The following is a 27258-nucleotide window of genomic DNA, read 5'->3' as shown; positions in this document are numbered from 1 at the left end:
CCGTGTGGTGTGTGAATGACAGGAGACCTGTTACCATGTCCCGGTGCCCGTGTGGTGTGTGAATGACAGGAGACCTTGCTCCCTTCAGCTGGCTGCAGGAGACTCTCGCTGGTGCAGGGGAAGTCCTACCTTTGTGCAGCCTTGAGCCTTCGCCCTGACCAGGCCCAGGAGCTACAAGGAAGCCTCAGATGCTCAGCATCACCCTCCCAGGGGCTGATGGAGATGTGAAAGGTTCCTCGGGTTCCCAAGGCACCTAGGTACTTGGGATTCCAGCACACTCTAGAAGCCTTCGAAGTAAAAAACCAACCCAACCCAACCCCACAGCAGTTCCACCTCAGAGTTCCGTGCTCCCTGAATGCCAGGCGTTGGAGTCTTTGATGGTGTAGACTGAGTTTAGGTGACTGTGGCCTCAGGAGCACCTCTGCCCGTTCACTCCCCGGGCAGCCGGCTGTCTGCTTAAGCTTTTACCACCTCCTTGAGAGAGTGTGGGCCTTGGAGAGCCACCTTCCCCATCTCTGCTCTGGAAGTCACCTGTTCCCCAGACTCCCACCTCTTGCCGTGTTAGGGACTGAACCCAGAACCTCATACAGGCTCCTCGAAGCCATCTATGTACAATTCTGCTGGCTGGCTCAGGCACCTGTGAAGTCCTCAGAGCACTGCACCATCTCAGGCACTGGCACCTCTAGTTCTCATCCCTCAGCCTTGGCACATCCCCGAGCCCACAGACAAGCAGCCGGTGGGCGCAGCAGACCCTCACTGGTCCTATGGCTGGGCATTACTTGTCCCATTTTCTTCTGGAAACATCTTTCCATGAGCCTGTAACCTCTAGAGAGAACAGCCGTTTTGCTGACACACAAGGGCACTTAAGCTGCAGGTGCCTCCCATCATCCTGCAGGACAAGGACTTCTACATATGGCTGACTCCCCTTTAAGGAGGCCACAAGGACAAAAATGGTAGCCACAAAAACCCAAGTTGCAGTCCTTTACTTTGCATACTGGGCTGTAGTTAAACCAACTTAAGCTCATCCCCGTGTAGTTTATAAATGGTTATTTTATTTGACCATTACTGGGGTAACCCCTAATGTACTTTGCTAACTGTGGGACTTGCTGCCTCCCCAGCAGTGTGCCCTAAACACCCGCTGTTTCTCTTGGCCCTGTGCTCATGGTCCATCTCCTCTCCCCTCCTTTCTCTACAACTCCCAATCTCCCAATCCCACCCACCTCTAATCCCTCCAGTAATTACTGCAGCCATTTTATTTAAACAATTAAGGAAGAAGGTTTGCACAACAAAAGCCTGTAGACCTTTGGGTACAGAATTTAGCATTATAATACAAAGCAACAGACCAATCCTTTGCACTTGGCCAAGTGGAATGCCTTCTAAAAAGGTATCTTGTCTAAGGATTGAGTAAAATGCATTCAAAGTTCAGTAATGTCACTGTCAACTCCATCTGCTGTGAGCAGTAGCTTTCCAGCTCAGAAAACACCATCCCTAGTCTCTCCTTCCTCGGATTCCTCAGTGGGGGCGTGCTTAGCGCTGTAGTACCATAGACGGCCACCAGGTGGTGACAAAGCACCCCAAATCCCTGGTTTAATGCTTTACTGTTTTTGTTACCAACATTGTAGTTATGTGCGGACTCTTGGCTGAGAAGTTCCTCAATTGTCCTGACAGGGAGATGGCTTGCCTTCTTTTCTCAGTGAAGGAGAGTTCCTGACATGCAGAGCTCAAGGCCTCCCAGGGTCTGCCCTAAGATCACCCACTGTGAGTCTCTGTCATCTGAGACAACCTGCCTTCTCCGCTGTTTCTGGCGTTGGTACCATACAGTTCCCTGGCACAGAAGGATCTGGTCAGGCAGCTCACTAGCTTAACAGTTTGTCTACTCGAGGGGCAGACATGCGCATAGCTCCACAAATGGGTCCCATCCTCCCTAAGGGCACCGCGGAATCCCTAGGAAACAGCAGTGACCATCCACAAAAGGAGTTGCGGGACCTTGGGGGCCATGGGGCAGCTATGGAGGTCCCAGGAAGGTTGTATAAGGCAGGAGGGAATGACGCGGTGTCCTTTAGGGCACAATGGTAAGGGTGAGGGAAGGGGGCTGGATTCTAGTCTTGCTAAAAGGCAGGCTGCAATGAGTGTCCCCAGTTATGACTTGGTGGGAGCAGTTCTGGCTTTGCAGAGGCTGGACTGGAGAAGGAAGGGGATTGCAGGGGCACCTAGATCCTGACCCCAAGCCTAGAGAACCAGCTCTGTTCCTCTCTCCCCACAGTCTCCTTAAATACTAGCACTGAATATGTTCATATCAAAGAAAAAAAGGAGTCTGAGGATTAATTTTTTTCTCAAAACATATATTTACCTCCCCTCTCAGTACACCTTCGAGCACCTTCGCCAGAACCTCCCTGGAATGTGTAGTTCACCCACTCCTGCATCCCATGCCCTCCCTAGCCCTTGGTGACAAGGCCCTTCACAGCTTGCACAATGGCGTCCTTGTCAATACCAAACATCTTCAGCAGCTCAGCTGGCTTCCCGCTTCGTGGCACTTGGCTGACAGCCAGGCGAGTGACCGTGACTCCAGGTTCGCCCACTACGGCAGCAGACACTGCCTCTCCTATGCCACCTGAGCAGAGGAAAGTCAGAGAGGTCTTAGTCCTGAGCCAGAGATGGCACGGACCACACAACTCCAGGTACACCACAGCCCTGGCCAGAGCAGACATCACTAATCCAACAGGGTTCCCGTGATTTATTCTGAGTCCAGATGTGTACTCTCCTTTTGTCACTGTTTCTTTAGAGATATCCCAGGATGGCCTCAAACTAACCCTCTAGTCTAGCATGACCTTGAACTTCCGATTCTTTCTATCCTACTTCCTGGATGTTGGGACTACAAGCATAAGTCACTTGCCTGATTTTACACAGTGCTGGGGATTGAACCTGGGCTTCATGCACACTAGGCAAGGACTCTACCATCAGAGCCCTACATCTATTTGTTTGTGCTTTGACTGGCCTAGGACTCCCTCTGCAGCTCAAGGTGGTCTTGAACTCAGAGATTCACCTGTCTTCACCTTCTGAGGCCTGGGATTTAGCCGCAACACTTAGCTTTATGTAATTAAAAAAATGAGTGCTTTTCCTGCATGTCTGTGAGCCACATGCTTGCTCCATGCCCTCAGAGGCCAGAAGAGGACTCTGAGGAGCTATAGATGCTTGTGAACGGCTATGTGGGTGCTAGGGGTTGAACAGGGGTCCTCTGGAAGACAGCCGGGCCTTCCCTGCTCCTTTAGTTAATACTTTAAATACTTCTTTTTTGTTTGTTTGTTTGTTCGTTTGTTTGTTTATTTTTTGTTTTTTTTTGGAGACAGGGTTTCTCTGTGTAGCCCTGGCTGTCCTGGAACTCACTCTGTAGACCAGGCTGGCCTCGAACTCAGAAATCTGCCTGGCTCTGCCTCCCGAGTGCTGGGATTAAAGGCGTGTGACACCATTTAAATACTTTTTTAGTATGTGTGTACACACAGGTGTGGTACAAGTGGGGGTCAGCTTGACTCCCACAAGCTGTGCACTTGACCTTAGAGTCTAAGCTCCTCTCTCCTCAGAGGCTCCTGTAAGAACCGGCACATCCTTGTAGAGGGCTCAAAAAGACACTCAGTACTGCTTTCCTGTTGGCTCCCGCCATCTTACCTCCTGATCTGAGGCCCAGGAGATCAGCTGTAGCCAGAAAACCCAGAGCCTGCATCAGTCCAGCCGAGGCCTGGCCTCTTCTGAGGCTTCAGCTCAGGGGCCGGCTAACTCACAGTTGCCGGCTGGCTCCACTCCCCCAGCCCCTGCCAGGCCGTGAGTGGCAAAGGCAGACTGTCCTCAGCCCCTACTGCTCTCTCTGGCCTTCCCCAGCCAGGCTTGTGCAGTCCCAGTTACCTTCGTAGTAGTGGTCCTCCACGGTGAGGATCCTGCCCTTGGTTGCCCGGGCAGAGTCTAGGATGAGCTTCCTGTCCAGGGGCTTGATAGTGAAGGGATCCAGCACCCGGATGCTGATCTTCTCTGAGGGGAGACCAGAGTGCAGCTAAGAGAAAGGCTGGCGCTGAGCTAGAACTCCAAAGGCCCTTTATCCTGAATGGGGCGTCTTGGGCCTTAAGAACTCCTCTTTGGTGGCTAGCTGTCTGTCCCCTTATTCTCACCACTGAGAATAACTCTTCTCCCCTTATTCTCTCCTGTTTGGGATAGTGGTCAGCTGTGTGCCCTGTGGACCGACTGTTAGAGCAGAATGCGGGGCTCTTATCCTCCTATGCCTTTGACTTCAGATATCTGATCTAACATAAAGGTTTTGGGGGTAACGGGGGGAAGAGCTGTAGCCAGAGTGACTTTCTCAGAATAAAAGCCACCCCACCACACCCAGCTGCCTAGATGCCCTGCCTGGGTGGAGTTTTCTTGACTTCTCAGGTCCGGCTTGCTACAGCCTCAGTCCTGTTCACCCCCACATTGCACAGGCTCTGAGGTCACCCAATCAAGGGACCACCTTTTGCTTCCTGGTGCTCACAAGCTTGAGATGTGACTGGTGATCTTACTCCGACGATGAGGCTGACACTCTGTCCCTATGGTATCACTAGCTAACAACATTATACTTATGATAATAATAACAACAGTATGAATGCCAAGGCACGCCTAAGACCTCGGGACAGTCATAAAGGTTAAGGACCAGTTTACACATGGGGAAACTGAGACACAAAGACGGTGAATAAGTCATTTAACTAGTGCCCGGCTGAGCTGTGATTTCAAATTCCCTGGCAGGCGCTATGGCCTCTGATCTGATACACAGGGATCATAGGGGACGATAGTCGCATTTTCCTGGACATGGCGTAATGGCTCAAAGGTTGGCTTCAGTTATTGTCATCATCACTTAACTAGAGATTCTGTGTGACTGGAACATGTGGGCAGTGCTCAGCCTGTGACCTTCCTGGTCCCTTTCTTCTTACCTTTCTTTAGAATCTCTGCAGCAGCCAAGGCCTCATGCAGAGTTACACCAGCCCCGACCACTGTCACTTGGTCGTCCTTGCTCTTCAGGACCACCTGCGGGTGACACGGGGACAGTGAGGGGCCAGAGCAGGGTCTGAGAGTAGAAGCAGCAGCAGGGTGGGTGGCGCCCTCGGGTTCTCATACGTGAAGGGCACTGACCTTGGCTTGGCCGACCTGGAAATCCTCGTTGTTGCTGTAGATGATGGCATTTTCTGGGCGGCTGGTCCGGATGAAGCAAATGCCCTGAGATTGGAACAGATAAACTGAGAAACGGGACAGCTCCAGTCTTCTAGAGGGCCACTCACTCTCCCTAGATACAAGCCTCTTTCAGTTAAGTCAATTATAACCTGGGCACGGTCCTTGTGTCCTGGCGCTATGGCAGAGACATGGGGCTCGTTTTCTGTAGCTGGCACCTCTGAACACATGAGAAGCAGCACCCACAGCCTGGCTAATCTCAGACTGGAAGCAACTTCTAAAAGGTAGACTAGCTTGGCTTCTCAATGGGGCTACTCCCAGAGTGCCTCAATAAGGCTGGCCCCGGCAAACTCTGTATGCCAGTCTGAGGAAGGTCAGTTATTGTCCTGGACCAGGAGAGTCCGTTTACTGTCCTTCAACCCAAGGAGAGCAAACACCAGTGGTCAAGCTGGCAGAGCGCCCATCAGCTGGGCCGTGACTGCCATGATGCACCACGAATGGTATGCTTTGTTCTTCTCAGTCTTGTTTCTTTAAGGCATACACACACCAGGGACACAGCCAGGAAATGCCTCCCTAGGCAGCAAGTGACCAGCTCTATCTTGTGCTGGCCTCCTCTTCTGCCTCAGTGGAAGAGCTAGCTTCCAAAAGAACAGCCATATGACTAACCTTTGTGTTGGCTGCTAACTCCACTGCCTTCTCTGTTGCAACTCCATCGCTTGGGTAAAAGACGGTGGACATGGGGACTGACCGAAACATGGCCAGGTCTTCGAGGGCCATCTGAGAGGGCCCGTCTTCCCCTGGAATATTGAAAAGAAGCTGCTGGAGTATTGAAAAGAAGCTCCCCGGTCCCAGCGTGCCCTCCCACATTCACTGGCTGAAGGCGAGAAAGGTACTGGGTGCTAGCAACAGGTCTGAACTCACCAATGGACACGCCACAGTGGGAGCCACAGAGGTTGATGTTGCTCTCAGAGATGGCGGCCATGCGAATCTGGTCAAAGGCCCGCGTGAAGAAGGCGGCGAAAGTGCTGCAGAAGGGCACTGTCCGGTCACGTGTGGCACAGCCCACAGCGATGCTCACCTGAGGGCAGGAGGGCCAGGTTAGCCCTGAAGAACAGGGAGCCCAGAACCCTCCCGACGTCACATGTGGGAGGCGGAAGAGGCCGTGATCCTAGCGTGCTAACCCTCGAGAGACGCCTGTGTACCCATGGCTCTGTCATCTGTTTCCCAGCCCCAAACTCCTTTGACTTGAAATGATTATTTCAAAACTCTTAAAATCAGTTTCCTTTAGCAAGGCGTGGTGGCGCATGCCTTTAATCCCAGCACTGGGGAGGAAAAGGCAGGTGGATTTCTGAGTTCGAGGCCAGCCTGGTCTACAAAGTGAGTTCTAGGACAGCCAAGGTTATACAGAGAAACCCTGTCTTAAAAAAAAAAATCAGTTTCCTTTGACACCAGGATGGTTGCAATCTATAATCCCAGCAACTTGGGGCATAGGAGTGTTGGGAATTCAAACTAGTCTTAGCTATATATTGAAAACTAGGAAATCCTGGGTTATATAGGAGCCCGTTTATTTTATTTTATTTTTTAAAGGCTCTATAGACCAGCAAGTCCCCTTTACCTCCATTATCTGTCCTATATACAAGCTCCATCCTTGGGAATAATCATCCCCAAAATTGGCTAACCCAAGGTCAAAGGTCAATGTGGGTTCTAGTTACTCTTGTGGTTTTTTTTCAGCTGACCCACGGCTGTCACTCAGCACTGTCAATACGGCTGCCCGAGAGAGAGAGGGCTTCTGCCTGCTGCTATCTGTCAGGGTAGCCCTGCAGCTCTGGCTGTGTGTCCCTCAGCCTACCCAGGCACCCACCATGTTTTGCTCAGCAATGTAGCACTCAATGAACCGGTCTGGGTGCTCCTTCTTGAAGAGCTCCGAGAAGGTGGAATTCTTGGTGTCTCCATCCAGGGCGATGATACGGTCACTGGCGTGGCCCAGCTTGGCGAGGGCCAGTCCATAGGCCTTCCGGGTGGCTATCTGTGGGCAGGAGCAAAGGCTCTGAGGACCACTGAGGCATGTGCGGGGATGGGGTCTAGAGTCTGTCTGACTCTTAGGGATTTTGAAGCTTCCGAAGGATGATAAAAATGGGGACACGGGAGTAGTACATGCTCGCAACTCTAGCACTAGGGGGCGAAGGCAAGAGCATGTTGAACTTAAGGCGTCAAGAAACTGAAGACAAGGCTGGTGAGATGGCTCAGTGGGTAAGAGCACCGACTGCTCTTCCAAAGGTCCTGAGTTCAAATCCCAGCAACCATATGGTGGCTCACAACCATCCATAACAAGATCTGATGCCCTCTTCTGGAGTATCTGAAGTCAGCTACAGTGTAATTACATATAATAAATAAATAAATCTTGAAAGAAAGAAAGAAAGAAAGAATTAAAAAAAATTAAAAAAAGAAACTGAAGACAACAACACGAGAAACCGAAACCGAGGCCAGTAACACCAGGAACCACACACACACACACACACACACACACACACACACACACACACACACACGCAAGAAGATAAGGGCCCGAGAGCCAGAAGGCTCAGATGCAGGCTGCATGGGTGGGTTTACTCAAGGAAAAACCTCGGATCAAGACAGCTAGCTCTGGCCAGGCTATGAAGCTGTCCTGAACTCTGAAATCATTTCAAATGTGCAACCTTAGGTAAGTCTCCTGGCCTCTCCGAGCCTCTACAGGCACACAACTCCCCCATCAGGGAGCTGACAAGGTGCCTGAGCTCCCCTCTTGGGCCATACTCATCCCCGCAGCCCCTAGAAGGCACATCTTAGCCTAGACCGTGGGAAGCCAAGGCAGTAGGCCCACCCCAGTTCCAGTCCGTTCTCAAAAGAGCCACCCAGGTACCTTGTCCCCCACTTTGTAGCTGGGTGGGGTAGGCATTCGGATGTTAGCGATGTCCACGGAAGGGGCATCCTCCTGAGGGGGCGTGGCCAGGATCTTCTTTTTGCTCTGAACCTGGCTGTAAATCTCCTGGATAATCTGCTCAGCCATGTTTTTGGGGAGGGGCTTCCCGTGCCACGCCTCCTTGTCTTCAATCCCTGTAGGAACGTCCACAGAGGAAAATCAGGCAATGGTGGTGTCACAGGGGCTTCTGGCCACCACTCAGGGAAACGGCTCAGATGAGCAGGAAGAGAAGGAATCATGTGTAGGCAGACGTGTGTCCCCTTTGCCACTGTCCCTGCAGGCCCTGGCCCCAGGCTCCACACCCCTGTCAGTAGACAAAGCTGAAGACTAGAAGGGAGGGAGAATAGTTCCAAGTTTATCTGAGATTTGTGAGCAGAGTCAGGTCCCCCCCATCCTCTCAGAGCTTTACCATGGGAGGAGGACCAGTGAGGTCACCTAGTGCCACTGTTGCCCAAGTAGATCCAAGAACAGACCAACCCGTCCAGGCCGCTGAGTTACCTCCAAACCTGCGTGTGTTCCAGGGACTAACTCAAAACTGTCAGGCTTGGAAGCAGACATCCTGACCCACCACATCATCTTACCAGCTCCATTTCCCTTTTTGAGACATAGTCTCACATAGCCCAGGTTAGCCTAAAACTCTCTTTTGCTTCCACCACCAAAGTGCTGGGTCCAGCCTTCTGTCTTTTTTTTTTTTTTTTTAAAGATTTATTTATTATATGTAAGTATACTGTAGCTGTCTTCAGACACTCCAGAAGAGGGAGTCAGATCTTGTTATGGATGGTTATGAGCCACTGTGTGGTTGCTGGGATTTGAACTCCGGACCTTCGGAAGAGCAGTCGGGTGCTCTTACCCACTGAGCCATCTCACCAGCCCCCCTGTCTTTTTTTTTTTTTTAAACAACCATTTGAACTATGGTGAGAGTTCTTACTGTCTCTGATCACTTATTCTCTGATTTTTCCATCTTTAAAGTAGGCAAGGGTTCAACGAGGAGGCCTTGGGATCTGGCGTTCACACTTGGTGTTGTATAGTGATGACTATGCCTGCTTCACTCCCAAGCAGGGAACCCTCTGTCTAGGGACTGGTGAAGGCCTCTGCCACACACCATTCCATTGCACTGCCTCCTTGGGGAGAATTCAGGTCTTCCCAGCAGCTCCTGGGCTGTACAGTGCCATGCTACACAGCAGCCCGGGGCGGATGGCCAGAGCAGGCAGGGATACTCCATTAAGTGACACTCTACACTAAGGTAGGGTACAGGGGTTTTTTTCCTTCAGGAAACTTCTGCCTGTCCATTTGGCTCAGCTGAGACCAGTCACTTTAGGGAGCAGCCAAGAGCAGGCATTTTTCCAGGCTCGAGGGTGGTGGCTGTGGTGTCGGGGAGGCTCACACACAGACCTGTGATCCCGCGGCCCTTGAAGGTCTTGGCAATGATGGCTGTTGGTTGGTGCTTGGCCTGACCAAAGGCCTTGCACAGCTCCTCCACGCTGTGTCCGTCCACGATGATGGTGTGCCAGCTGGGGACAGAGGCAGCATAGGGTAAGGGGCAGCCAGGTGCCAGAGAACCCTGGAAAGCCCCGGGGGAAGATGTGGCCCGGCATCTGGGAACTTGCTTGCATGCCAACCCACGGCCAAACTCCAGCTGCAAAGTCCCAGTCACTACTGTTTCCAATCTACACTCTGCTTCCTCTGGGGAGTTTTAATTTCCCTCTTCCTAAACAATCCAAAGCTTAGCTCATACGCTGTCTTTTTTTCTCCTGATCCACTCATTTCCTCCTAAGCCATATCGCAGGCAATGCACTGGGTTTGGAACCCATTTGTTATTAGATTCATAAAATGTTTGGCTCAGTGTTTATTTAGAGGACATACCTGCCCTCAGCAGATGCTGCAAACTTTTAAACACTCAATCACGTTATCTACCACGTGTCAAGGAACTGGGACAGCTCTGTGCACCCAGTTGGGGAGCGAAGCTGAAGACTTGTACATGCTAGGAAAGACCTTTACCATTGAGCTAGGCCCTCGCCATCACCTTTGGGCATATTAATAGATTGTATATATGTAGCTCAGTGGTAGCAGCGTTTGCCAAACACACAGAGGCCCCAGTCCCATCCTCAGCAACACACACACACACACACACACACACACACACACACACCCTGCCCTCTAAATCCCCCACAGGCAGTGTGGCCCCTCAGAGCCACCAGCTCCATCGGAGTATCTTGTCTTTGGGGCTGAGGAGAAATGCTGAGGTGAGGAGCCTTCAGGCTGGCACGTGCTTCCCTGCTTTGTGGCACTTGGTTTTGAATTCACTGTCAATGAGAGCTCAGAAAGCCCTGACACCAAGTCTCTAGGAGAAAGCCTGTCCCTGACCCCTAGGCTGGCTTGGGACAACAAACCACACGGGTTCCCGGTCCCACCCTCACGTTCAACTTAGCCTCACTAACTGAGCCTGTATACAATTGTGTATACGTACCCAAAGGCCTCACAGCGCTTCTGGTAGATGTCCACCTGATGCTGCAGCGGGGCTGGGTCGCTCTGGCCCAGACGGTTGATGTCAAAGATGGCAACGAGGTTATCCAGCTTGTAAATTCCAGCAAAGGCCATGGCCTCCCAGACGGAGCCCTCGGATACCTCCCCATCTCCCAGCATGCAATAGACTCGGTAGCTGTGGACAAAAGGCAGGTTGTAGGGCTGGTCCCTCTCCCCTGTAAGTGTGAAGCTCTCAGCACCACCCTTCCTAGAAAACCTATCGGGCAGCCTATGGAGAGCGGGCAGCAGGGATCTGGAAGGGTCAACAGCATCACCAGGATCCCAATGGCTTGCCCACACCTGACAAGGATGCTGCCAGGGGCCACAGGACTGGCTGCTGAGATGACGGGGACAAGAAGAAACCAAGAAGTCATGGTCGGATGGACTTGAGAGGCAAGCCCTCTAGCAGGAGTCAGGCTCAGTCCACCTAGGGGAAGAGCAGGCACAATCGCTCAGCATAGGGACTAGGTGTCTCAGAGGCAGGCTCCTTTGAAGCCCAGGACTTTGTCCCAGGCCTTTCTCCCATGGGGCTTCCTCTCAATACAGGCAAGTGTGGTCTTCTCAAAGCAGAGCGGCGAGGTACAAGCATGAAATCAGGACACAGTACTCAGAGAACAGAAGTTTTTGTCAGCCGTCATGGGAGGGTGGGTTGAAGGGTGGGGCTAGAGGCAGGGGACTGGTTCTGAGACTCACGAACCCCAGAAGAGGTGAGGGTGTGGCGCCATAGCTAGTGCAGGGCCCTGAACTGAGTGACCTTCTTCGTGATGAATTCCCCAAATCCAGAGACTAAGAAAACATTCACAGTCAAAGGACCTGTCTGAAGGTTACATGTCTGACTGCATCCTGGATTGGCATCTCCTTGCTATATAGAAATACATGCAGGAGGGGCAATAGGATGGGGGTGGGGTACCCCTACACCTTGCCTGGTGTCCAGCCATGTGGCTCCGGCTGGCCAGGCTCACAGAGGACATAGATACTCCCTAGAGCTGCTCCTGAGAAAGGCCCTCAAACTGACTTCAGGCCCAGTGCCAGGCAGCCAGAGCTGTCAGCGTGACTCAGCACTTCGTAGGCCCGGCTCCCTTCATGCTTCCTGCCTGGGGCTTCTCTTATAAGAGTGTTTGTTAGTTAGATGGGGCCACTGGTTACCCTGGCCAGGAGGGCCCATATGTCAGACATATGCTTTTTTGGAACTTGGGTTTCCCAAGTTGTCTTTTTTCTCCCTGCAGGTTACCAGGGGCCCCAAAATCCTAAGGGAGCTCTGGCCTGACAGAGCAGCTCCCCGAAAGGATCTCCATGATTGAAGCCAGAGAGGCAGCCATGTAGGGATCCTGAACTCTACAAAGAGCTTCTAGGGGGGCGTTGAATGGTTGTGTCACATACTCAACACATTTCATACAGGAGCCAAGCGGAGTTATAGCATAGTCTTGTATGTCAAGATCAGAGACAAGGCTGGCCCCAGAGGGTCGGAAGACTAAGGTCCTGAGATGCTAGTCTGAATAGCTGTGGGGGTCTAGAGAAACCTAGCTGGAGATGCCTGGTCTGTCAAGAGTTGGGGATTGGTTCTATACAATGATCCATTTGAATACAGGTATCAGTATGGCTCTCTAGAGACACCCAACCAAAACCAGAATTCTTAATACTAGACTTGCTCAGGGTTCAAAAAATTCAAAGATGTTGGGGCTTGGGGTACAAGTCAGTAGAAGAGCTGCTAGCTTACTATAATCAAGGCCTTAGCTCCGTGGACGTTGTACATCGTGGTGCGCACTAGGCTCCGCACCACGATGTACAACGTCCACAAGCAGGTCCGGAGTTCAAATCCCAGCAACGACATGGTGGCTCATAACCATCTGTAACAAGATCTGACGCCCTCTTCCGGAGTGTCTGAAGACAGCTACAGTGTACTTACATACAATAAATAAATAAATCTTTAAAAAAAAAACAAAAAAACAAACTTAGGCTGGTCTAAAACCAACAACAGTTTCAGGTAGAGGTGCCTGCCTAATGTGTGTGATTCGTTTTTTTGTTGTGAAGACAGGGTCTCACTGTGTAGCCTTGACTCCCGTGTTCTGCAGCCTGAATGGAGGGATTAAAGGCAGTTCGCAGGTTTAATGTTAATTTTGATGAATCCCATCTATTCTACTCTTTAGATAGCAGAAATAAAAGCTCTACTAGATCAGAGGAGAAACTAAAAAAAGAAGTAAGGGTCAGGAGCTGCAAAGATGAATTCATGAGCTCGGATAAAGATAAAGCCAGTGCTCACACAGCAGAGCTATCTGGAAACCACTTTGCATGTCCAACAGAAGACAGCCTGGTCTACAGAGTGAGTTCCAGGACAGCCAGGGCTACACAGAGAAACCCTGTCTCAAAAAAAAAAAAAAAAAAAAAAAAGCAAGATGTGAACTTATATTAGGATTACAAATTTACAAACCTTTTTATGAATACTTTGAGGGCAAGAGATATATTATTACATTTAAATTAGGGAAAGGGAACTGAGGCAGGATGATCAGAAATTCAAGGTCAGCCACAGCAACTTAGCAAAAAATAGATAAATGAAATGAAGAGCTAAGGTATATGCCTGTCTGTCTGTCTGTCTGTCTGTCTGTCTGTCTGTCTCTCTCTCTCTCTCTCTCATTACTGCTCTCAGTGCTGAACTGGCAATAAACATGTCATTCCATGAAGGGCTGTTGTCTTCTGGGAGATCTGAATTTTAAATTATGTTTTTCATTGAATATCTCTCTAGGATGTAGTTTTTTTGGAAGTGCTACTACACTTAGCGTATTTTATCCTTGTAAATAAGAATTTTAGCTATGCAAATTATAGGTCACAAAGACTATTAGACTCGTGTGTAAAGTATTGTAGTTTTGAAAACCCTGAGACAATGTTTTATTGTCCTTGAATTTCAAAGAGCAACATACCAGGAATTTGAAAACACTGAGACATTTTTTTAAAAAAGATTGTTATCATTGATGAATAAATGATCTTAAAAACAAAACTTTTAAAAGAGCTTACAGGGAGACCACAGCAGTAACCCACACAGCATTATCGGGGTGCTACCGCTGGGTGCCTGGCTGGGCCTGATAATCTCTTGGTGCCCTAAGTGATCTGAGTCTCCCCCCACCCCCACCCTCTGGGTACTGTCTGAGGACCCAGGTCTCAGCCAAGCCTGGCTCTAAGCCAGCACAGCCTCTGGGAACCTACTAAAGTAAAGCCCTTCTCTCTACACTGGCTTGTTCTATTATGTTGAGGTCAGAAAATGATCCTTCATGGGGAATTATTTCAAGCAACTGTAGGGAATAATTAACTCACATCTATGGTTCTAGGCCAGATAAAATGTTCTTAAGCATACACCTCATTCTCTGAGACACCTCACCTCAGAGTGAATCACTTCTGGGTGTGGCTACGCCAGCCCTAAAGCCCAATGGATGTCATCCCAGTGACCCTGGACTGGAGGCTGGGTGCTGGAAGGATTGGGGCTCTTCTAGAGACTTAACTTTGAAGTCCCCCTGTCCCTGCAAAGAACTTCCTACGAACAGTAGGTACTCCCCAGTGTGTAGGGAGAGCAGTCAAGCTTCGTGTAGCCGCCTGTCCTCAGAGGGACCTGGCTCTGGCCACTCTTCTGCGGGGTTGGCCTTCAGGGAAGTTGGATGTCCCTGGCTATGGGCCAGTCCCCTCTAGTTTTCCTAGGAAGCTCTTTGCCCACAGGGCACCTGGGGACTATGGGTGTGCCTTCTGGACACTCAGAGCAAGACCAGAGGATCTAGGTGAATATTCTCCCTAGTTACTCACCCTCACACCTGTTCCATCCACCTCACAGGGGCTTCATCAAGCTGAAAATTAGCACTCAGCCTCACCCCCACATGGTGGCCCGGAGGAACTGTTCTGAGTGGCTACTCCATGCAGCCTGTACACTCTGCTTCCGAGACACAACCTGTCCACAGCAGATCACATGGCCGAAATCTGTCCTGAGGGCACTGGGGAGTTCTATAAACCGCCTGGTGCCGGAATAGCTAAACCTACTTACCAGGCTGTACCCCACACACTGCAGTCCCTTTACTCGCCCATGGGAGGTGACCCAAGGACCCTGGAGCCCTCTAGAACACAATTTGATCCTCTTCAAATGCAAGTAGTCCAGGCCAAGCTTCCTGGTTCCCAGTCAGACATGGGGGTGGGAGGCAGGCTCCTCTGGAACTTCCAGGGTTCAGGCTCTAGACTGAGTTTGTGTGGTAGCAACCTGTACTCATGTACTCGGAGCAAACCTGGCCTGGCAGCCAGACAGGTCCGGCTCTTTCTGTCCTCTAAGACTGTCTCATCTGAAAAGGTGCTGCCTGTATCACCAGCTCTGGGGCTTTGAGAGCAGAAGACCTCACGTATTTATCTTACTTAGCCCCAGTCAATGTGGGCTGGCTTAGCCTGAGCCACGGAGGACCCCCTCAAGGTCACCAAGCAGGGAGCAGGGGTTACCTGGCTTTGTCAAAGTATTTGCCTGTGTATGCCATCCCGCAAGCAGCTCCCAGGCCCTGGCCCAGGGAGCCAGTGGCCACATCGGTGAAGGCTTGTTTCTGTCATAAGAGAGATTCACAGTTATTCAAGGGTCCAGTAAAGAGCTCTTTGTTTCCAACTTACACCCCCTCCCCCCACCACGGCAGTCAGGGCAACATCTGCACCCAGAGCCAGTGAGTGTGTCCCTCCCCGCAGACAGCAAAAGCCACTATGGGAGTGGGTTCAGTTCTAAACCCTGTCCCCTAGTGAACTCTGTGGCCTCAGGCTGGGAACTAAACCTCTCTCTGAGCCTTAATGGCCTTGTGTATAAGCACAGCTTACCACATAAAGAAGGTATGCTACATGCACTTTAGTAGTGACAAGCGCGACAGGCCCCAAAAACCTGGGTGCTGTCCCGAGGCAAAAAGTTCACGGAAACTTAATCTCCTGGAACTGTGGCATCCCATAGCATCTGTGCGCTTTCCTTCAGTATTGTTTTGTTATAGGAGCCTCCAAACAATGACTTGTCAAATACCTAAGCAAAATTGAACTTTGCTTCCTGGCCTTCATCAATGCCGTAAGTAGTCCTTGAGCGGACCCTGGGTTTGGAATTCAGTAAGAATGTTGCCTATTCAGTGACATTCAGAATTGCCTCTAGTATTGTAAGAGAGATAGTGAAAGAAATCAGGCTTTACTATCTACTACATAGAGTTAGAAATCTCAAGGTAAGCTTAGCACAGTAAGTTTAGAATTCTTAGAATAGTTATGTATGGCAGACTACATTACTTATTAGTAGAAAAGTCCCCCCACATTCGCCAAATCCTCGCTCGCCTGCAACCAAAGACCCAGTTCCACGCAGATCGGGGACCCAAGTGAGGTCCATCTGCAGCAAAGGTAGAGGTCAGTGATAGAGAAAATATAATAGATGATAGAGAGCATTCGGCCTTAGTGAATACCTACATCACAGTGTGCCAGCAACGTGCCAGCACGTGCTGGAATCAACTTGGCACTGAGGTACAAACGGCTTCATTGCCTAAGTGCCTCTGTACCACGGTATCACCTCTTTAAGTCTCTCTACGGGCTCGTGTGGGGAAGGGAAGCTCGGATCATCCTTGGTCAGTACAAGGACTCAGCCCGTGCTGGGGAGCACGTTGTGTGCTCACAACGTGCTCCCATCCCTCACTTTCCCTCCTCATCGTAGTTGGCTCCTCTGCCTCAGGACAGGAAGATGAGGCAGGGGTCTGGGAGGCTGCCCGTCAGGGGACTGACTTACCGGGACAGGATGACCGTCCAAGTCAGAGCTGATCTTCCTCAGGTTCAGCAGCTCGGCCTCAGGCAGGAAGCCAGCTTCAGCCCAGACCGCATATAAGATGGGAGCTGCATGGCCCTGTGAGGGTGGGGGGGATGCACAAGGAGGAGGTCACGGGCAGAGCCGCTGGGATCATTCCTACTGCGCATGGGCAGGGCTGTGGGGCTCATTCCCACTGTGTATGCAGCTTGGGGCCTGGCCCCAGGATATCCATTTCAGATGAGGAAGCCAGAGAAGGCTTCTCCCCTTTCATTCCTCTCTGGACTCTTGGTTTTCAGCCCAAAGTTCCCACAGCCAAAAGTGGGTAGACGCCATGTCAGACAGGTGCAGGGTCACAGCTGTGCAGCCGCATGAGTCCAAAACTCCAGCAGGCAGCAGCCACCCTAATCCTCGTTTCTGGCATGGACCATACTTGGACGGACTTTTAAGCCCTACAGCCTGCCCTGGGAACCCAGAGGCTGTCGAGCCAGGCCAGAGGACAGGTAGATTTGGGGGCAATTGTGGTATGGTCTGTGGTTGTGATTTTTACCAGAAGAAGAAAGGCAGGATATCTGCACTCCCAAACGACAGCAGAGTGTCACTCACAAGGAGAGCAAGCCTTGGTCCCAGGATGCTAGCGCAACAGAGGGATTCAGGCGTTCTGATCTGGACTTGAGTGCTGCCTGTCGGTGTCAAAACAGCACACACCCGGCAGAAGCACAGTATGCCAGGCTACCTGAAGAGTGGAATTGGTTCCTTAGCTCTGGTTCATTACCAGATCCGCACAAGACATAAAGGAGGTGTAGGACCAGCAGGTGGGGTAGGGTGGGCTGGGGCTCACACTGAATTCCAGGGTCCTTACACGGCCCAGCCCCAGGTAGGTGTGGCAGGCGGCAGGGCTCTTACCTTGGAGAGCACAAAGCGATCATTGTGAGGGTTTCGGGGATCCAGGGCCTTGTAGCGCATGGTATGGAAAAACAGGACAGACATGATCTCGGCAGCGCTGCAGCATGATGTGGGGTGGCTGTGGCCAAGGAGAGAAGACAGACATGAGCACCCTGGCCCCAGACCCAGACCTACAACATCCGTTCTGGCATGTGTCAGAGGCCTGAGGGCGCCTGTTCAGAGGAGACTCACACAGGCCTGGCCCATTAGAGCCACGTGCTCCCACTCCTTAGAAATACGGTATGGGTTTAAAGGAGGCCACGGTTGATGACTTAGGATCTGGAGTTGCTAATGGGTCCCAGGGACTGCCATACCTTCCAGAGAGTACCCAGTGTGAGGGTAGAGCTTACTCCCTAAATTCCTAGAGGGAATCTAAGGACTGGGGAGGGATGATACAATTGACCAAGGAGGCCCACCCCAAAGAGACTGCCTAGAGCTCACCTGCTTATGAGGAGCATTCTGCCCACCCCAGGGTCCCCTGGGGTTATGGGCAGAGGGATAAGGGAAGGTTTGTAAACCCGAAACATCGGACATTAGTTTTCTGGTTGTGTTTTGAATGGGCACTCTGAAAGCTAGCACTCAGAACCATGCAACACACAAACTCGTATCCTGAAGGTAAAAACCCTTCTGCCTGCCGTGCAAGCGCCGAGGTGGGGCTGGCAAGAACCTGCCCTTCCAGTTCTGGGGTGGTAGGGTCTCTATTTTAGAGTCTCGTTTTGACAGCTGAAGGGTTTTAGAAAGCGCAAGGATTATATCCTAGAGACCAGATTAGTTCAGGCCTCACAGGATCGCTTGATTAACCTGGTCCCTACCCTGGGAATGAGGCCAGAGGCTGCAGCTCCTGGCTTCCTCCCGAGTCTGCCTAGCCATTCTCTATGAAAGTCAGCCTCCCCCACACGAAGCTCAGCCCGGCCCTGATGTCGTCGTTCCAGACGCTTCACACTAAAACATGCCAACACGAAGCCCAAGGGCACATGCAGCCTTGGGTGGGTGGGTGGGGGTCACAGCAGCAGCCTCCTCCCCTCTGGGGCTCCCCATCAGGTTAGGGGTAAATCGCTCTCAGCATAGACGAGTTAGTAAAGGAGTTCAGAACGGTCCATGCTGGTTTAGTTCCCAACACACAGTAGCCTCATACTTAACCATCTCTATGAATTCCTGGTCATGGGGGAAAGACACTACACCTGAAAAGAGGGAGGTGAGGACAAGTGAACGAGAAAGTCTTGCCTGTCTCATGGGGACCCTAGTCCCCAGCTCCCAGCACCAACCTCAGCTGCAGAACACCCCAGACCAAGTACCCTTCCCACCTGAGTGCAGCCTTGTCCCCAAGATGACTCAGAGCTTATACCCCTCTTCCATAAATTCCAAGGTCTGCTCCCAGTCCCCTTAACCCAGCTCCAGGGGTTCTGACACCCCCTGGCCCCTATGGGTACCTCCACATGTATGCACATACCCACACACAGACACACAACTGAAAATAAAATCAATCTTAAAGAAAAAAAATAAATGCAATAAAAATCTGAGGGGGAGGGGGAGATGCGAAATGTCACGGCTGTTTCGAGGAAGCTTCAGTGGGGAAGGAAGTGCCCAGCAAGACAGGAGCAGGGACTCTGCTTACTGACTGCAGGGTGACACAACTAAGAAGGACTCTCAGAGAAATTATATGGCACAGTGATGTCTGTGGCAGGGGAATGCCCAGGCTAACGCAGAGGACACATGGAGGGAGAGATCTTGTTGATAAGTAGAACAAACCATTGATTTAACCTCTTCTAACTAGGCCCCCAAGAGGAAACTTGTAACACGTCTGGCCAGTTGCAGATGTAGACTTCATACCCACCAAGTACCTACACCCTATGTGCCTTCTGAAGGGGGGATGCAGGCCGCCACATACATGGGAGGTATGACTCACTCATCTCCCCGGGGCTCAGCGTCTTTGTTTATGAAGGGGATGCTGCGAAGAGACGTGTGGGTAACCCAGTGAAAGCTAATGCAAAAGTTGATTGGCCACTGCCAAACCTCTCAGGGCCTTCAACGACTCATCTACATCTACAGGCCAGGACCCTGGTTCAGCTGAATCACTTCATGCAAGAGAAGGAGACAAAGATTGAGAGAAGGTGCTGGAAACTGTAAAGTGCTGAGCCCCGAGGAGATAGACACGGCCACTCCGGAACCCAAACGTGTAAATCATCTCTGGAGCCAGAAGCACGGGGACCTGTGGCTTCAAGGACTGAACGCTCCTTGCAACCCAGGCTGCCTGAGCGATGCCTGCAGGTGTTATCTATAGTTCACCTAAGGCCTTGGCTGAGCGGAGGTGGAGGTATTTACCCTACCCGGGCTCTCTGTGCTACACAGAAGTTTCAAATGGACTCCGCGGCTCGTTAAAAAATGCTGCCTTGGCCCAAGGAGCCATTTACTATCCGGCTCAAGTGGACTGAGTTTAAAGATCAGAAAAGAGATCTGTGTGACATGTCCAGGTGTACCTACAGGCACGCAGGCAGCATTGGCGGTCTTCCCCCAGGCACTGTGCACCTTAGTTGATTTCTGAGACAATCTCATTGGCCTGGGAATTACCAGTTAAACCGCCGAGCCCCACGAAGCCCCCGTCCCTGCCTCATCTGTATGGAATTATGAGCATGTACCATGCCCTGCTTCTTCACATGCGTCCTGAGGGTTCTCAGGTCCTAATGCTTATAAGCTATGAGCTAACACTCTAGCCCAGAAAAAAGATTCAAAATAAAACAAGAGCTAGAGATGGCTCAGAGGTTAAGAGCACTGATGACTCTCCCGAAGGACCCAGGTTCAATTCCCAGCACCCACAGTGGAGGTTGACAATTTGCAACTCCAGCACTAGGGGATCCAACACCCTCTTCTGGCTTCTATCATAACTGCATGCAAAACATCCATACACATAAAATAAAAAAATAAAATCCCTAGAAATTCATGAAACAGGAAGCAAATATTTAATATAAAGAATGAGAGCTAAGAGCTAGTTCTTTCTAAATTATTATTTGCAGGGGTGGTGCTGGGGATTGGAGCTGCTGAGCAAGGCAAGCCCTCTAATAACACACTATACTTCTAGCCCAAAGGCTAGGGTAATGAAGCAGTTGGGAGACTGAAAAGCTAGCCAACTTTTGTCTGTCTGTCTGTCTTCTAGATTTTAAGACAGGGTTTCTCTGTATAAACCTGGCTGTGAAATTCATTCTGTAGATCAGGCTGGCCTTGAACTCAGAGATCTGCCTGTCTCTGCCTCCTGAGTGCTGGAATTAAAGATGTGTGCTGCCACCACAAAGCATTGTTGTTGTTCTAAGTGGAACTCAAGGTCCAAGTATATGATAAATATTCTGATCTACCTGATGTAAATAGATTTGAAAACAGAAAATGTTCTGGGGAAATATAATTTACCCAAATTTGTTCAAGAAGGAGAAAAACCGGGCTGGTGAGATGGCTCAGTGGGTAAGAGCGCCCGACTGCTCTTCCGAAGGTCCGGAGTTCAAATTCCATCCGTAACAAGATCTGACGCCCTCTCCTAGAATGTCTGAAGACAGCTATAGTGTACTTACATATAATAAATAAATAAATCTTTAAAAAAAATTTAAAAAGATTAAAAAAAAAACAACAAAAAAAAAAAAAACAAAGGAGAAAAACCTGAGTCACTTAGCCGTATAGAATGAACATGTTGGAGAGGCCTAGTCCCCAAGACCCAGCAAGCCAATGTACAGGAATATTTACAGGAGTGCAATCATATGCTCCAAACACTCCACATGTTCCCACAGCAAACAGCAAGGAATAATCTGGAACCAAGCCTTGCATAGAATAGATGAATGAGAAATACAATGGAGCAGCATAGCTGTAGCCATTTGTGACCCACCCTTTACAGACCCAACATCAACATCACCTCACTAACACAGCTTGAAAACTGTACACCAGAGACCTAACAGAAGACATTGTTTGTGAATATATACACATGTAATTTATGCACATTATATAAAGAAGACAGAATAAAGGCGCATTCAGGGTGGTTTGTGGGATAGCGGGAGATAAGGAAAGATAAGGCGACAAAGTCGCCTCCTCCTCTATCACCTCCCCATCTTATTTTGTGAGGCAGTCTTTCATTGAACCTGCAGTCACAAACTGGCTAGACAGGGTGGCCAGTGAGCTCCAGGGTTGTTTGGGGTTGTTCTAACAGAGCTGGGACTACAGGTGTACATAGCCACGCTGGGCTTCTTACAGCGGTGCTGGGGATCCGACCTCAGGTCCCCACGCTTGCATACAGCTTTTTTAAAAATGCACTCATCTCCCTCCCCACTTTATATTTGGTAAGTTGGGCATGGTGGTACACACCTGATATCTTAGCACCTTTGAGGCAGAGGCAAGAGGTTTTCCCATGAATCCAAGGACAGCTTGCTCTATATAGTGAGTTCCAGGCCAGCCAAGTTTATAGGGTAAATAAATAAATTCAGGGTGTCAGATGGAAGTCCCTCACCCAGAACGAACCTAACCTTGGACCCCAGGCCATTTCTTTGGATCTGCATCTTGCTTTCCCTCTTCTGAACCAGCTAAGTTAATAGTTGAACTGATGTCATCACAGATCAAGTCTAATGGATTTTACATTTGGGGCTGGGACTGTCTGGGTCCTCAGAAGCCAGGTGACCTGTCCCTGCCACCAGCAGAGCTAGGACAAAGCAGGATGGTAAGAGAGACTGGTGAATGAATGTGTGACGTTCAAGGGGATAGTGAGCTATAGAAAGAAGTGAAGCAAGAAAAATCACGCCACCACGTGAACACATCGACATCTTAAACCACGTGCAAGGAGCCAGATGCAAAAGACCTCATTCTGTCCAATTGCATTATGATAAAGTATCCAGATGAATTAAATTTGTAGACAGGAAATCAGACCCAGTATGGAATGAGAAGGAAACTGCATTTGGGCAAGAGAGACCTTTTGGAGACTGGAAAATGCCCTAAAGTTAGACGTGATAAAGTCACTAACTTTGATGACTTTAGATTAAAAAAAAAAAAAAAAAAAAAATTAGCTGAGAATATAACTCAGCAGTAGGTACTTGCTTGGCTCTGGGTCTATTCTCTAGTACCACAAAAACATTACGAGCCAGAAGTGTACATTTAAAACCTTCCATTCTGCAAAGCCCCCCTCCATAGAGCTATTACAGATCTGTTTGTGGAAGGAGACCCGTGTTCAGAAAGCCCAGTGGAGGAAGTTCTCAGGAGTTTGTGCTTCTTAGACAAGTTGTACCACCTTTAGCTGTCCTGCTCTTCACCGTCCACAGATGCAGAGCAAGAGGCCCCAGTGTGAGCTCTGCTCTACCTCACCACTAGGCCCAAGGGCACCCTACCTAAAACCCCAGCTCTGATCAGGTCTTGGCCTTAGGAGTGTTTCTGCTCTTGATTCTGTAGGATTAGGCTCTGGAGACGCTGGGCCAAGTCTAGGAGCCAGTTTGAGTTCAGGGGAAGTCATGAGGTCACCTCCAGCAGACCCTAACGTAGTGGCCACCGCTTGTTCCTAGCTTTAAGGAATATGGTCGTTAGCTCTGCTGACTCAAGAGGTTACCCAGGCAAGGAGCCCAGTAGTTTAAGAGCTGCCAGGTGTCTTCACCCTGAGTTGAGAAACACTGCTGCTGCTGTTGGGGCAATCTCAACCGCAGGGCTTTGCTCTTGCCTCAGTCAGAAAGCCCGAGGCAGCCTGAAAGGAGCTGGTCCTTGGAGGCCTTTTCTGCTTGAAGAGGCTGATTCCACACAGGGGCTAGAGTCCTGAGAGGGCCCTCTGCACAGTTGGTCAGAATGTTCCTGAATGCCAGAGCTGGGGAACAGGGAACTACCCACTTCCACAGCAGGACTTGGGACCCAGGGCCTGCTCACTCTGAACCCTCAGCTTCACCCGTAAGGGACCTGATTTGAAAGCGACAGTTTGGACGCTATTTTCCCATTGCAAGTTTGGTCCTGAGTACAGAGGTGGTGTGGAACCCTGGAAGGCCCTTAGCTGAACTTGGGCTATGCTTTCTGGAGGCACTGTGGTTTGTGGGACCTGCCCCTCCTTGGTTTCCATCTTCCTCTTTGGCTGTGTTTCTTCCTCTCACACATATTCCCTCCAGGAGCCTCACCCACACATGCTGTTTGGACTTCCTCCATCGAAAACATGCTTAAACAATAAAAAACTGAAAACAAACAAACAAACAAACAATAAAATCCAACTTAACAACCTTGTCTTTGGGCTGGAGAGTAGACTTGCGGGATTAAATTTACTTTTTGCTTTTGTCAGGGACCTAAATCCTATTCCTAGCACCCACATGATGGCTCACAACCATCCAGAATTCCAGCTCCAGGGGATCCAATGTTCTCTTTCTGACTTTAATAGGTACCAGGCATGTACATGTACACATACATACATGCAGGCAAAACACCCATACACATAAAATAAAGAAATCTAAAAACAAACAACAAAACCCAACCAAAATAAATAAAACCTTTTTCTTTGGAGGATGGGGCGGTGGGTGGCACATGCCTTTAATCCCAGCACTTGGGAGGCGAAGGTAGGCAGAACTCTGTGAGTTCAAGGTCACCCTGGTCTACAGAGTTCGGGGACAGCCAGGTTTCTGTTACATACATAAACCCTGCCTTCAGAGGACAAAAACCACCCCCCCCAAAAAAAAACCCCAAGAAACAAGAAAACCCTTTCTTTTTCTGTAAAGTTAGACTGCCTCATGTATCTTTTTGTTTGTTTGTTTTTTGTTTTTTTTTTTTTTGGTTTTTCGAGACAGGGTTTCTCTGTATAGCCCCGGCTGTCCTGGAACTCACTCTGTAGACCAGGCTGGCCTCGAACTCAGAAATCCGCCTGCCTCTGTCTCCCAAGTGCTGGGATTAAAGGCTTGCGCCACCACACCCGGCTCTCATGTATCTTCTTATATAGTAATGGGGAAAAAAAAAGACTAAGCACTTTTGTAAGATCCCATCACTTAAAGATGGAGAAATGGAAGTTCTGAGACAGTCAGGGTCTCCCTGACAAACACATCTGCTGTTCAGAACAGAGACAGGTTAGAGGTACCTCCTGTGCTCACAAGCCAGGTCGGGGTCTACCCTCTCCTCCCAGGTACTCTCCCCAAAGCCTAAGGCTGAAAGCACAGACTACTTTCCCCTTTAAATCCGGCCCGACTCTGGTGCATCCTCAGATGGCACTGGCCTCCATCTGGCTAACACAACCTAGCCCTGCAAGGGAGGGCTGAGAACACTTAGCAGCCGCAGCAACCTGGCCAACTCTCTCACTGTAGTGAGCATCCAAAGAAACATTCACAGCCAAAGTACATTCACGTCTCAAGTCTTCCCCACTTTCTGTACACGCACACTCTTTGCACACACGTTTCAAAACCATTCTTGTGACAGGGGTTGAGGAGCAATGCTACTTCCTTTTGAAAAACAAGATTTCTCCAAATAGTATCTTTCTGCAAGGAAAATATATACCAGAACTGGCAACCAACACTCTCGGATTTTGCATGCCCACCTTTTGCACTTGCGCAGGGATTCTTTCAGAGTTCAGTGACTGCCTAAGGTTACAATGTAAACAGTGTAACTCTGTAGCAGCCTTCAACCTTTTCCCCTGGAGACCACCCCTGCTTTGGAAGTTCCTTAGAGCCGTAAAGGTTACTTAGTTTCTCTTCAACTGAACTTGACTTTCCCTACTCCTCCAGCCTGATACCGCCCATGTGCCCCAAGAAGACTTTCTGATAGGCCAGTCCCACAGCAGGCCACCGATTACCAGTCTGGGGAAACCAACATGCAACACTTCAGTGTCTTCATGTGTAAACTGATTATCAGAATGCTGTGTCGCCCAGGAATATCCACTTAGTTTCTCCCTGACCCTGGAAAGGTCTACACTGTAGAATGTTCAGCTGCATAGGTACCAGCTAGTCAACTGCTTCGCCTCTCTGGCTAGACTTCAGACCTGGAGGGAGATGTAGGGGCCAGTAAAGACCAAGTAATAAAGGATGTGGATGTGAAGACCTACTCTGTGCTAAACTAGGTAGAGAGGACAGTGTCTCTACCAGACACTGAGGAAATCCAGAGGTAAGGAAGTCAGGTCCCTACTTGGGCAGGGAACACCCTCTATCATAGGCAGCAATCTAAAGCCAAGACAGATAACAGGTCCAAAGTATGCATGGGAAGTTGGGTGGCAAAGGGTTCCCAGTTGAAACCTTCTGAGGACATCCCATCTTAAAAGCACAAGGGGTAAGTAGGAACCCACGGTAAAAGGTCAGAAAGATGCACTCCTTTAATAATATGTTCTGGATGGAACTGGCCAAAATCCAGAATTCTGGTCTTTGTTCTAAGCTCACAGCTTGTCCGGGTTCCTAAAAACTCCCTCCCCAGTCCCCCAAACCATTCCAAGAAGCCCAGATCTCTGCCTCAGGTCTCACACCAGGCCCAATGGAGACCTTAGAATTTCTTGAAACCACTCAGTGTGCAAACACCGTTACCCCAGAACTTCCCATTTCGCGTGGGCCTCACCCCTTCTTTCTACAAGCTTTGCAAGGCCCCTTCTCCCCAGACTCGCACTCCAACCTCCTGCCTCGGGTCTAATCCTAGCCTCTCTTGGTGTTGCATCCTGGTCACCTTCCTGCCTCCCACCCTGGAGTCTTCGGCAGCGCCGGGACCCCAGCCCACACATAGCAGGAGAGGCAATAAGTGTCGAGGAGGGGAGCGTGGTTAGAGATGCAGAGAAGGGTGGGCCCCCAGTCTCCTGCAAAATGGTGGGCTCTACACACATTCTCTTCCTACACTGCAAGGGCTGAAATTCCAGCTCTCGCTGTGACCTTGGACAACTGATATAAACCTGGAACCTCAGTTTCCCCATCTGCAAACCAGGGGAACCAACAGGCTGGTGGAGAGCTGGAGCCCACACGTGCTCAGGTTTCTCCCGCCAGCAGTCATGGTGGCCTCCGGGGTGCAGCCGCAGAGCGAGGAGGCGCGCCCGGGTGCAGCGGGAACCGGGAAGCCCGGGCCGGGTGGAGGCGCTCGAGAGACCCGAGGCCCACGCGGCCGAACCCGGCCGCTCCTGAGCAGAGGAAGGCTCCGCCATCTGACCGCGCCCTCGTGGCGACATCGTGCTGCGCGACACGGAGCCAAGGAGGCCGCGGGACCCGGCTCCCCGCCCCGCCAGAAGCGCGCGCTCACCCCGAGCCTGCCGCGGTGGTGGCCTGGATGGAGCTGATGCGCAGGCGATTGGCTGTGTCCTTCAGGGCCTGGAGCTTCTGCTGATCTGGCTTATGGTAACCTTCCATGGCGCGGTAGGGCGAGGACGAGGACGCTGAGGACAGTGACACAGAGCCAGCGGCGGCTCAGGAAGCGACCGGCAGTGACCGAGGCCGGGTGCTGCGGGCGGGCGCGTTAAGACTCCTTAGGACCCGCCTATGGGGGCGGGGCGGGGGTGGGGCGGGGCGCCGAATCACCCCAGGCCGACGATTGGCCTCTGGCCACGCCCCGCATTTAGTGGACACTTGGAAGTCGCCAGGCCTGGGGAGGGGGGGGGTCTGTCCCTTCACAGTGCCCTGTTGGAATTAACCACACACTAACAGTAGCAACAAAGTAACTTCGCCACTACTCCAGGTTCTAAGCATGGCTCAGAGTTCCGCGGCTGACTTCCGTGGGACTGAGAAGAGATACTCATCGGTAATTGCACCTTTCTAAGGAAAAGGTTGAGGCTTGGCAAGGTCAGATTGAGATTACAGGGCTGGTGGGTAGCGCTGCAACAGACTGTCCCCAGTCCAAAAAGATCCTAGGCATGAGAATGAATGTACACTGCCAGAAACGGTAATCCTGAGAAGTTACTAGGAGTAGGCTAGTCTCAGACTACTAGAGCCTATGAACAAGAGTG

The 27258-nt window shown here is 50.6% G+C and overlaps 1 protein-coding gene across 1 annotated transcript; it reads right to left on the bottom strand.

Moving 5' to 3' along the window:
• Nucleotides 1–1240: 1240 nt before the first annotated feature.
• Nucleotides 1241–26791, bottom strand: Tkt (transketolase). Its single transcript, XM_021203749.2, has 14 exons — nucleotides 26559–26791; nucleotides 17343–17460; nucleotides 16422–16535; nucleotides 15131–15228; nucleotides 10614–10805; nucleotides 9539–9657; nucleotides 8087–8280; nucleotides 7049–7213; nucleotides 6109–6265; nucleotides 5854–5984; nucleotides 5152–5235; nucleotides 4953–5046; nucleotides 3898–4020; nucleotides 1241–2611 (listed from the first exon to the last, which is right to left on the bottom strand). Exons 1-14 carry the CDS (start codon nucleotides 26663–26665, stop codon nucleotides 2436–2438), a joined length of 1872 nt encoding a protein of 623 aa, XP_021059408.1. The 5' UTR covers nucleotides 26666–26791; the 3' UTR covers nucleotides 1241–2435.
• Between the last annotated feature and the right edge of the window lie 467 nt (nucleotides 26792–27258).

The sequence above is a fragment of the Mus pahari genome, chromosome 8 (genome assembly GCF_900095145.1).
Source record: "Mus pahari chromosome 8, PAHARI_EIJ_v1.1, whole genome shotgun sequence".
NCBI classification, from domain to species: Eukaryota; Metazoa; Chordata; class Mammalia; order Rodentia; family Muridae; genus Mus; species Mus pahari.
The sequence above is the reverse complement of the archived record's forward strand: the minus strand, read 5'-3'. Positions and strand labels throughout refer to the sequence as shown.

What these genes read in the sequence shown, in the direction of transcription:
- Tkt (XM_021203749.2), bottom strand. Translation starts at nt 26,665, where the DNA reads ATGGAAGGTTACCATAAGCCAGATCAGCAGAAGCTCCAGGCCCTGAAG. An exon ending in TCCAGGTCGGCCAAGCCAAG is followed by an intron (nt 5,047 to 5,151) that starts GTCAGTGCCCTT and finishes TGTCACCCGCAG; the next exon opens with GTGGTCCTGAAGAGCAAGGA. An exon ending in TGCAGAGATTCTAAAGAAAG is followed by an intron (nt 4,021 to 4,952) that starts GTAAGAAGAAAG and finishes GTCTCCCCTCAG; the next exon opens with AGAAGATCAGCATCCGGGTG.